This window comes from Myripristis murdjan, chromosome 6 (genome assembly GCF_902150065.1).
Source record: "Myripristis murdjan chromosome 6, fMyrMur1.1, whole genome shotgun sequence".
NCBI classification, from domain to species: Eukaryota; Metazoa; Chordata; class Actinopteri; order Holocentriformes; family Holocentridae; genus Myripristis; species Myripristis murdjan.
The window spans coordinates 2,067,058-2,079,538 of record NC_043985.1 but is presented as its reverse complement, the minus strand read 5'-3'; the positions used below and the strand labels follow the sequence as shown (position 1 = coordinate 2,079,538).

Genomic DNA, 12,481 nt, shown 5'->3' with positions numbered 1-12,481 from the left:
AGGGGTGGAGTTTGTGGGCAGAGCTGAGATAAAGTTACAAACATAGCCTTTTAAACGTTAAAAATGAAGAGTTTTTGATGGTGTCAAATTCTTTCAGCGTAGTCACCTGAGGTCTAACAAAATATATACACTATATTACCAAAAGTATTCGCTCACCTGCCTTTACTCATACTATGAACTGAAGTGCCATCCCATTCCTAACCCACAGAGTTCAATATGATGTCGGTCCACCTTTTGCAGCTATTACAGCTTCAACTCTTCTGGGAAGACTGTCCACAAGGTTGAGGAGAGTGTTTATAGGAATTTTTGACCATTCTTCCAAAAGCGCATTGGTGAGGTCACACACTGATGTTGGTCGAGAAGGCCTGGCTCTCAGTCTCCGCTCTAATTCATCCCAAAGGTGTTCTATCGGGTTCAGGTCAGGACTCTGTGCAGGCCAGTCAAGTTCATCCACACCAGACTCTGTCATCCATGTCTTTATGGACCTTGCTTTGTGCACTGGTGCACAGTCATGTTGGAAGAGGAAGGGGACCGCTCCAAACTGTTCCCACTAGGTTGGGAGCATGGAATTGTCCAAAATGTTTTGGTATCCTGAAGCATTCAAAGTTCCTTTCACTGGAACTAAGGGGCCAAGCCCAGCTCCTGAAAAACAACCCCACACCATAATTCCTCCTCCACCAAATTTCACAGTCGGCACAATGCAGTCTGAAATGTACCGTTCTCCTGGCAACCTCCAAACCCAGACTCGTCCATCAGATTGCCAGATGGAAAAGCGTGATTCATCACTCCAGAGAACACGTCTCCACTGCTCTAGAGGCCAGTGGCGGCGTGCTTTACACCATTGCATCCGACGCTTTGCATTGCACTTGGTGATGTGTGGCTTGGCTGCAGCTGCTCGGCCATGGAAACCCATTCCATGAAGCTCTCTGCGTACTGTACTTGGGCTAATCTGAAGGTCACATGAAGTTTGTAGCTCTGTAGCAATTGACTGTGCAGAAAGTCGGCGACCTCTTTGCACTATGCGCTTCAGCATCCGCTGACCCCTCTCCGTCACTTTACGTGGCCTACCACTTCGTGGCTGAGTTGCTGTTGTTCCCAAACGCTTCCATTTTGTTATAATAGAGCTGACAGTTGACTGTGGAATATTTAGGAGCGAGGAAATTTCACGACTGGATTTGTTGCACAGGTGGCATCCTATGACAGTTCCACGCTGGAATTCACTGAGCTCCTGAGAGCGGCCCATTCTTTCACAAATGTCTTGTTTCACAGTCTGCATGCCTGAGTGCTTGATTTTATACACCTGTGGCCAGGCCAAGTGATTAGGACACCTGATTCTGATCATTTGAATGGGTGAGCGAATACGTTTGGTAATATAGTGTATATACTTTAGCCGAGCCTGACCTATATATCGGATGGCTGATATTATCGGCTGATACTAGCTCATCACAATTATCAGTGTTGGTGTATATATTGGCCAATATGAAAAAAAAGACATTTCATCTCACAGTAAAAAGCACTTAAGTTAATTTACAAACACTATCATTATTTTGTCCATCAGACATTGTTTAAAATACATACAAGATTGAGTCGGCAAAGCAGCGTATTGCTGCTGAGCAGAAGGTGCTGAGTACTGCATTAAGAAGTCCAGTTTGTTGTACAGCTATAAAATGTTAAAACATCCAGTACATATATTTATTGCAACTACTTGATTACCAAATGAAATGATTCCTTGTTGTATAAGTGTTCATATGAAAAAAAAAATGTTGGCTGGTGCATTGTTATCTAATATTTTAACCTCCCAAATATCAGTATCAGTGTTTGCCCCAAAAATCCAGTATCAGTCTGGCTTTAGATTGCATGGTAAATGGTTCTTAGTATCCTCTGATCTTAGCACTGAAAAATGTATGCATGTGGTAGAATGATTTTTCTTGCTCTGTTATTTCTGTTTATTTTACAGGGGCAGAGCAGGTTTTGTTGCTGGCCCGACGGACAGACCTGAGGAGAATCTCACTAGATCTACCGGACTTCACTGACATAGTGCTACAGGTACACACACACACACACACACACACACACACACATGTACATATCTCTGTCCTGTCCTGTTATACTCTGTTCCTAACTCTCTATTCTAATCCATGCTATCACAGGTTGATGACATTCGTCATGCCATAGCTATAGACTATGACCCGGTTGAAGGTTATGTCTATTGGACAGATGATGAGGTTAAGGCCATTCGGCGTTCCCGCATTGATGGCAGTGATGCCATGACGCTGGTTACCACGGAGATCAGCCACCCAGACGGCATTGCTGTAGACTGGGTTGCCAGAAATCTGTACTGGACTGACACCGGCACAGATCGGATCGAGGTATGTCAGAAACTTTGAGTTGATATCATGTAAAGTTATATTGGTGTGGGGGTCCAATACTAGCCTTTTATTAAAGAGTAATTTCACTGCTGGAACAGCCCACATTATATGAAATCTGTCAGTTTCTTTAGTGTTAATGCGCACAGATTTGTTTTAAATTGGTGTAATATAACCTTGATTCATGTTTCACAACATTGATCAAGTGAGATTGTCATTTTGGGCTATCATAAGTGATTGCAGCCATTGTTAAATAATAAAAAAGGTACGGTTAAGACCTGAATAGTAAATCAATTATTTGTTTGATTTTTGCATGGGGGAACGCAGTACAACAATTCCTCCATCAGCCAAGGCACATACAAAGGACTTCATCCATCCATGTTTGCTGCTTATCAGTTTACGGTGGTAGGAGGCTGAGGACAACATCCTAATTAGATGCCTGAACCACAGTAACTGGCCCCTTTCAATGCAGAGGACCAAACTCTTCTCGGATGTTTGGGCACCTTAACCCTAAGGTTGGGCCCACCTGTCCTTGAAAATTACAAAGAACAGAACAAGGAAAAGAGTGACAATCCCCCTGAATCCTCCGGCCCTGCCTTCACCATGGATAGCCAGAACCTCTTTCATGCCAGCCACTAGTTCTTTGATGTCAGTTTGGTGTGTCTGGGTCTTAAGGTCCAGTCTACCAATAACTCTGCACTAAGACACCATTCAAGTGGCATCGCGCCCAGCCCCTACTTTTCCTGCAGATGGTAGGCCAACTGGAGGACGGCCTCATGATGCTCGTTCAGGCTAAGCCTAACTGGTCCCTGTGACAGGTTCATCCACCAGGCACTTGCCTACAAGCTCCCCTCACAAACCTTGCTCCAGGAGCAGACCCAGCTCTCCATAATCTGGGCAAAGTGCCCGTTTCCATGGTTAGACACTGCATAGGGGCTTATGAATCCCTATTCATCTTGCCCCTCACATGAGACCTCTTTGCCTTTCCGTGACCCTACCAGGAGCTAAAGCTCTGGACAACAGAGCTCAAACGGTCACAGGGGCACACAGTCTCTTTCTCCAGGATAAAGCCTCTGTGGTTCATTGTGAGAGGCTGTGGCTGGCAGCTCTTTCCTGTTCCAGTTAACAGAGAGACAACAGAAATATGGAAGAATCATTTATTAGGAAACAAAAGGAAAAATGTGTGGATGAACAAATTGCTTGGGTGGATATAAAATACTTGTATAGAAACATGCATGCTCAGAGGAGTTTTAATATTGAATTGTGTCATTTGCTATGCCAGGTAACCAGGCTGAATGGAACCTCCCGGAAAATCTTAATCTCAGAAAACCTGGATGAACCCAGAGCCATTGTCTTAGACCCGGTTAATGGGTAGGTGCATGTGTGTGTGTGTGTGTGTGTGTGTGTGTGCGCGTGTGTGTGTGTGTGTGTGCGTGCGTGCGTGCTTGCGTATGTACGTGCGTGTGGGTTTGGAGGAAATTTTAACTTATTGGCTTATGTACGGATTAGGAACTAAATATTTTTTATAAACATTATATATGATTATTATACACAGTATATGTACATCATTATAACAGGTAATTGAAGAAAAATTGTACTATATTGTCACTTTTTTAAATTTTTTTAGAACCTGCACCCCTGCTTCTGTTTCACACACACACCTATTTCTGTTTTTTTGTTTGTTTGTTTGTTTGTTTTCCCCCAAATACAATTACTGTCTCAACAAATGCCAGTGCAAATACAAGTACTGGCCTCTCTGCACATCCATATTTTGCTTCTGACAAATCACACTATAGTGTTACAATAGTAGCTCCTTCAGATAGGATTTTCCTGTAAGTCCATTTTCTTTGCAGACACTGTATAGAATGAGTACAAGTTTAAATTAATGACATGGTATCTTCAAATTATATTTAAAAAGATGCAGTGAACATTTTAACTTTCATGGTCTATTCCTGTGGTGAGTTAGAAAGCAGTTGTGAGAATGGATCTACAGAAAATCTTGCTATTGTTGTCTGATAAAAGAAGCCACTTTTCATGTGAAATACATCCCCTTATTTTTCTTTTTTTCTCTGTTTCTATCTCATCTAGTTACATGTACTGGACAGACTGGGGTGAGCGTCCCAAGATAGAGCGGGCTAACCTGGATGGTTCTGACCGTATGGTTCTGCTCAACAGCTCTCTGGGTTGGCCCAATGGACTGGCTATAGACTATAAAGCAGGAAAACTCTACTGGGGAGATGCCAAGACTGACAAAATAGAGGTAAGTCCAGTGAATATTTCAACCACAAGTTGATGGGATGTAACAGTTTTTTGTTTTTTTTTTAGCTTGTTGATGGAAAGAACTGACCTGTGGGTCACACTGTTCTATTCACTCTATTCTGTATGATCAGATACAATTTGCACTGATGTAAATGCTGATTTGTTTTCATATTCAGTAGCTGCAGTCTGTATCACTATAAGCAAACATTAGATACAACAATACAATACAGTACAACTGATGTACAACTGTGAAACACTGAGAAACAAGACAAACAACTTTACTAACATTTCCATGAACTAATAAGACAACTCACAAAGAAGCCTCATCCGGCCCCTCCAGATGCATTAACATTAACATTTTCATCCAACAAGGAAATGGTTCCACTCCAGTTCACAAACCTAAATTTGAATCATTCTGAGCATTTTGACCAAAAATAAATTGGGTCAGAACCTTAAAAGTTGGTTCCCAGCCGGAACCAAAAACTAGTAAGACCTGAAGTGAGAACTGTCATGACAGCAAAAGTGAGCGTGTATTCTTGTTAGTAGCTACTGATTTACCTCCTGTTTACTTACGTTGTGCTACACCCACCATTGATGATGCAATGGCTCAACTGCAGAGTGGTGCAAACACGGGTCAGTTCACTTGTTTGCCCCTTGGTTCTTAGCATTCTTAACAGTACCAACAACCAGAACTGTTTTGGTCAAGTTAATTATTGTGTGCCACTGGTTTGGATATAGTGAAAATATAGCTTGATTGCTTTATGGCACAAATGGAGGGAGGCTGCGGTACTGCACACAGCAAGCAGTTGGTTCAGTCCTTACAGCACAAATGGAGTTTCTGGCAATGGCTGTGGGTGGAATGAGTGAAAGGTCGGTGGGAGAAATCACTTCTGAGGTGTTTATCCTCTTCAGCAAAGACAGAATTTGTCATAGAGGGACAGGAAGCAACAGGTATTATGGTAATTGTGGTCTTATTGGAAAAACACTAGCACATGCTACGTTCCAAAAAACAAACTAAACAAAATAAAAGCAACAAAGACGCCCGCTGAACTTGAAATTCTTAATTGGCTAGACAAGGCTTCTCAAGGCCCAACTCTGAAAGATCTGATTTCATATTAGGATGGCTACTCCCATTGTGCATTGTAAGAAAACAATTATTTGTGTACTTTTTAGCTTTTTAGTCAATTTTGGTGCTCAGACAGAGCAAAGCACCAACTGTAGTGGCATCTATGTTCTTCCGACTTGATGTAGCTCAAATGCATAGAGATTGTTAATGATGTAATTCCTACCTCCGACTTATATCGAATACAGCAAAACCACTGGTTTGAAATAAAGACTGCAGATCGTCTCAATGATGGTCTTATTTGTTTGTAAGTATTGCATTTGATAAGAATTTATAGATGTTAAATGTACCACACATAGCACCTTTAATGCAAAAAAGGCACTGACAGATTGAAAATCTTTGGAAAAGTGTGGTGACAGACAAAGACTTCAGGCTGAACGCTTTCTGGCTGCATTCCTGTCTGTTAATCTGTCTGGCTGCCTGTCTACCAACCTGTCTGTTTGTCCTTGTATTTCTTCCAGTGCAATTCTGTTTGTCTGGCTGTGTGCTTTAACAGGGAATTCAGTGTTCAAAACTGCCTGATCAGCTCATTCTTACCTAAGAAGAAGTAAAAAGGAAAAGGGAGAGGCTGGAAAGAGAGGAGAAAAAGGAGGAGAAATGAGCTGTGTGTGTGTGTGTGTGTGTGTGTATGTGTGTGTGTGTGTGTGTTTTAGCAGAAGAATGTTGAGTTATATAATACCTGGATAGACTTGAGCTCCTTTTCTCTGACACTCCAACACCAGAAATTATTAGCATTATATCGTCTAGTGTGGATAGGTCTTGTCTGGTCTAATCTAGTCGGATCTGTGCTGGCCTGATCTGGTCTTGTCTGATTTGGTCTGGTCTAGTTGTGTACATGTTTTCCATTTTCCATGACACACACACACACACACACACACACACACACACACACACACACACGGGAAAAGGGGAAAAAGGCAGAAATTCCCACTCCAGGCTAGGAGTGAGCGATGTTGATCAACAAATGGACCTTGATCCCATGTGATTCTCTCCTCTCAACTCAGACTTTTACCCTCCTCCACACACACACAAACACACACACACACACACACACACACACACACACACACACACACACACGCACACAAACAGATGCCTACCAACATGCCTAGAGAGGATGAGTCCAAAAGCCTAGATATAGGCCTAGGTAAGTACTTATCAGTATTTATTTATCAGCTTATCAGTATTTTCCTACCTCTGAAGCTCAAATCTGTAAAATTCTGACCCGAACCTGCAAAGCTCATATTGGACCCAACTGTTAACAAGAATTACCTAGAAATCAATTCTGGACCCAACCTGTCAATGCAAGACCAGCAATCCGACCCATACCCACTATCAAATACATAGCTCCACATTGCAACTAACCACAATTTTCTTGTTTCACATTTGTCTGTAATTACACGCAGTTTCTCCCCGAAGTCCAACTTGGCCTTGGAAGATGTGTTGTCAACAATCAGATACAGTTAGGTCCATAAGTATTTGGACAGTGGCAGAATATTCATAATTTTGCCCTTGTACCCCACCACAGTGCATTTGAAATGACTTGAAGTGACTTTCAGCTTTTATGTAAGGGCTTGTACAAAAATATGGCATTAACTGTTAAGTACAGCCAGTTTTATACATTATCACCCCAATTTCAGAGACTCAAAAGTAATTGGACAAATGATGCATACATACATAAATAACTATAATTACACAGATTATATTCAATATTTGGAGGAATCCTTTGTAGTCTATGACTGCCTGAAGTCTGGAGCCCATGGACAACATCACCAAATTCTGAGTTTCCTCCCTTGAGATGCTCTGCCAAGCCTTTACTGCAGCTGCCTTCAGTTGCTGCTTGTTTGTGGGTCTTTTGGCCATCAGTTTGGTCTCAGCAGGTGAAAAGCAGATCAGCTGGGTTGAGGTATGCGGACTGACTTGGCCATTGAAGAATATTCCACTTCTTTGCTTTCGCAGTGTATTTTGGGTCCATCTGCACTGTGAAGTGCCGTCCTGTCAGTTTTGTGGCATTTGGCTGAATCTGAGCAGATAGAACAGCCCTGTAAACATCAGAATTCATCCTGCTACTTCCATCAGCAGTCACATCATCAACAAACACCAGTGACCCACTTCCACTGGCAGTCATACATGCTCATGCCATAACACTGCCTCCACCATGCTGGACAGATGATGTGCTCTGCTTTGGGTCATGAGCTGTTCCTTTCATTTGCCACATTTTTTTCTTCTCATCATTCTGGTACAAGTTAATCTTCATTCCATCTGTCCAAAAAACCTTGTTGCAGAATTGGCCAGGCTATTTAGAAGGTTTTTTTTGCAAAGTCTAATCTGGCTTTCCTGTTCTTGAGTGACACCAGTGGTTTGCACCTTGCTGTATACCCTTTGTATTTATTTTCTCACAAATGTCTCTTGACTGTAGATTTGGACAATGATATGCCTACCTCCTCAAGAGTGTTTTTGACTTCGCTGGATGATGTGAATGGGTTTTTCTTCACCTTGATGATGTGAATGGGTTTTTCTTCACCTTGATGATGTGAATGGGTTTTTCTTTACTAGGGAAAGAATTCTTTGGTCATCTATTTTAAATGTCTTCTGTTGTCTTTCGGGCCTTTTGTTGTTGCTGAGCTTACCAATGCATTCCTTCTTTTTCAGGATATGCCAAAGCGTTGATTTAGCTATTCAAAATTCAACAATGTATAAAACTGGCTGTAATTCCTTAATAATTAATGCCATATATTTGTTCAACCCCTTAAATTAAAGCTAAAAGTCTGCCCTTCAATCATGTCTTGATTGTGCCATTTCAAATGCACTGTGGTGATGGACACGGGCAAAATTATGAATATTGTGTCATTGTCCAAATACTTATGGACCTAACTGTATTTAAAACTAGCTATTTTTGCATTCAGATCATCCATGTTGATTGATGAGACGCCTTAATCGCTGTCAGCCCATGTCAGTCAGTCACTGTATAAACGGAGTGAGAGTTTGCATTCTTGGCAGTAAGTTGTATTTGTTCCTAGTGGCTGTTGAACACCATGGGCGTTTCCGGCTTCCTATAGGTTTGCACATCAGGAGCTTGTTGACTCTGTAGCACTTGCCATGGTTTGGATGACTTGATTCTGGTAGCAGTCCAAACAATTTGACACATGGATGCACAGCATGGTAGTCGACATATTTACATACATATGTGTGTACATTTTGAAGTTAATAGATACCAGTCATATAACCAACAGTTTTTCAGCAAACTGTTGTCACTGTGTGTCATTTTAATTGATCAGTACTATGTTATCAGTAAATTTGTGCTGTTGGTGTATTCTGCAATCAGTTGTAAATGATACTCCCAGCTGTTTGAATGAATGACATTCCCTGGGTCATGCTGTTGCCTCCTATTTGTTGTTGCAACTAAATAGGTAAGGCTGAACCTGTATTTTCTGTTTCTAAAGCCCTGACGAAGACCTACAGTGGTTGAAATATGTTGGTTTTTTTTGATGATTAGGTACTACAATAAAGGATTTTTAATATTTCCTACCTTGTTGTCACATTTCCTGAAATTCCAGGAATTTCAGGAAATGGAAATGTGTGGCCTATTCCCTGTGTGGGATAGGCCACACAGTGGCCTATCCCACACAGGATTACAAGACACCATTACATCATGAAAATTAAGTAAGGACCCGTGATCCAGACAGAGCCTCAGACACGGCAACATTAAGGGGTTAACGCAGCAAAAATTCAACATAATATGAACTTATTTTACACCATATAAAGATATAACTGATTTTCTTAAATTCCATGCGTTTTCCAAATAATCTGCAAAATAAAAAAAATCACCATTTGAGAATTTCATAGTCAGTCCACCATAGAATTCACTCCCTACAGTAAGTGTGTCTGAAGTTGCTTGCAGTGTGTACAATACAAAACAAGATGTACCTTGTTTTCCACTTGTAAGGGGCGCAGGGGGTGCTGGAGCCTATCCCGGCGCTCATTTGGCGGAAGGCAGAGGAAACACCCTGGACAGGTTGCCAGTCCATCACAGCCACAGTGTTTAAATCACACAGTTTACAAAACTATCTATCTATCTATCTATCTCTGTGTGTGTGTGTGTGTGTGTGTGTGTGTGTGTGTATTTGCAAGTCTACTTTCATGCTGTTGCATAAACGCATCTCCATGTCCCTGGTATCACAGGGACCAGTTTCAAAGCTGAACAGGAGTTTCCACAGTAGACATTAGTTCACAGTCTTATATATATTCATTTTACTAACATGTAGTATAATAGTAACAGAAAGCCTGTGTGTGATTTTGAGTCCAGGAGGTCCCTGCACCCCATTCCAGAGGAGGATGGAGGGAGGTAATAAGTATGGGGGGGATGGTGATTTTAGTTTCCTTGTTGCCCTTCCCCCCTTTGAGGTCCTCCACTCTCCACCCTTCTCCCCCACTCTATGAACAACATAAACTGCATCTTTTCAGCATTATTCGCTCATGACATTTGCTGCACGGCCCTCTCAATTTTACTCTTTCATACTTATGCCCCCTTTCTTCTGTCTTATCACTCTCTAGTCTTCTTTGATATGTTGCAATTTTTTCTTTTGATATTGTGATGTTGCTGTGGTTGTCATCACTGATTTGGTGGGTGTTCTGCTGTCTACAGAGTTGGATTGGTTTACTAGTATTTATGTTGTTTTCACAACTGAGAGAGGGAGAGAGATGGAGAATGAGAGAGAGGAGAAAAGGGAAAGAAATAGCAGAAATGTGAATGCCTGGGTTTTCTGGCTGAATGCTTAAAAATTGAAAGGGGGAGGTTGGTCTCTCTCTCACTCTCTGTCGCTCTGTCAGGGTGAAAGGACCCATCTCAAAGGGCTTTTTTTCACTTTTCAGCCTTTTTTCCTGCTGTTGAAAAGAAATTGCTTCTGGGTGTGAAGACGGTTGGCATTGTGCATCTGCCTGTGTTCTAACTTGTGTGTGTGTGTGTGTGTGTGTGTGTGTGTGTGTGTGTGTGTGTGTGTGTGTGTGTGTGTGTGTGTGTGTGTGTGTGTGTGTGTGTGTGTGTGTGATTGATGCTGGCCACTATTAGTTATTATGCATGCATGCAGTCTAAATGTATTTACATATCCATAAAGTTGGAGCATGTAGTAGAGAGTGTAGGCAAAGCAGGATCAGGACTAATTAAACCTAGACTAAAGTAAAAATATGACCACATGATTTTATAGAGTTGTGAAAAGACATGTGCAACTTTAATATCTCAGAGTGACTCAGTCATTATGTTAACTTCAGTGTGCACAATCAAAAGTTTTGCAGCTATATACACTAAATGTTTTTCTGAAGGACAGTACAGATATTTAACATTTCTAGAATAAAGCTAACCGTGGCTGATATTTTGTTCCGATGTTTAGCAGCTTTAAATATGACTATTTTCATGCCCAATAATTGAATATATTTCATGTTTCCAACAGTTTTATTCTTGCCAGAGTGGAAAAGTCTCTTAAACAGCATCTATACATACAAAAATTAGGATAATAATAATAATAATAATAATAATAATAATAATGTTGGCTGGTTTTCAAGTTTTAGTAAAAGGCTAATTTTAACATGGTAGGAGGACAAAAGGACTCTAACACTGGTACCTGAAGATTTCACAAAGACTTTCAGATCAATTTCAAAACCAAAATAAAGCTATTGGATGCTGTAAAAATAAATGGTAATGATAACCAAAAAGGACAGCAGGAAATTGAAGCATGAAGCTCATCTGTTTATTAAAGCAGATAGGATACAGATTGTTGTAACCCTGCTTAATCTCAGTCTTAAAGTGGATGTCAGTGTGTGATGAATAGAATAAGACATTTTGATGCATACATTTTGGTTTTGATGATGAAGAAGGCCTTTAATTCAGCAAATATATTTTAATTTCATAAAATATTGATCCAGTCTAGCAATTTTAGGGGTTGCTTCCATTTGAAATCACAGACTAGCAGCTAACAAACTGGTAAGGTATCTAGAAAGCACAGTGTGATGTAGGAAAAAATTCAGTTCATCAATAGAGAACATCTCAGGGGGCTATAAAGCATAATTATTTTCTCTAATCAACATCCTTATTCACTAACAAGATGTGTTGAGTGAGTAAATTTCAGAAGAGAAGGCTAACAAGCTGTCATTTGTTGGGTAAATATAACACTAGTTTATATTACTGATATAAAGAGGGAAGATATTTGGAAAGCTGAGATGATTAAGTTCCAGAATTTAAAATAACAGTCCATTGGTGGTGTGGAGTGTAATCCATATCTGTAATATGGGACAAAACAGTCTTTTGGCCATCAGGGGTGGTGCTTAGCACTTGCTACACAGAATAGAATATATCACAGTCAATGGGGGTAAATGCAATAAAATTATCACTGCATTTGATTCCAAATATGCTTTAGAAACAGAAAATACAGGTTCAGCCTTACCTATTTAGTTGCAACAACAAATAGGAGGCAACAGCATGACCCAGGGAATGTCATTCATTCAAACAGCTGGGAGTATCATTTACAACTGATTGCAGAATACACCAACAGCACAAATGTACTGATAACATAGTACTGATCAATTAAAATGACACACAGTGACAACAGTTTGCTGAAAAATATTTACAAATAACTTGACTATTACTGTCATTGTTACACAGCCAGATATTTATAATGAAGACAGAATTATAAGATCATGTGATGGTTCAGATTTCTACTTGCATTTAGGCGATGTCAGT

At 40.7% G+C, this 12,481-nt stretch overlaps 1 protein-coding gene across 1 annotated transcript in view; it reads left to right on the top strand.

The window, feature by feature from the left end:
- The window catches only part of lrp5 (low density lipoprotein receptor-related protein 5), an 83,407-nt gene that overhangs the window by 34,841 nt on the left and 36,085 nt on the right, over window positions 1–12,481 (top strand). Inside the window, exons 8-11 of the mRNA XM_030053903.1 lie at window positions 1,958–2,046; window positions 2,151–2,369; window positions 3,649–3,737; window positions 4,455–4,626. Of these exons, the coding sequence (XP_029909763.1) occupies window positions 1,958–2,046; window positions 2,151–2,369; window positions 3,649–3,737; window positions 4,455–4,626 (569 nt within the window). The remainder of the gene's footprint in view (window positions 1–1,957; window positions 2,047–2,150; window positions 2,370–3,648; window positions 3,738–4,454; window positions 4,627–12,481) is intronic.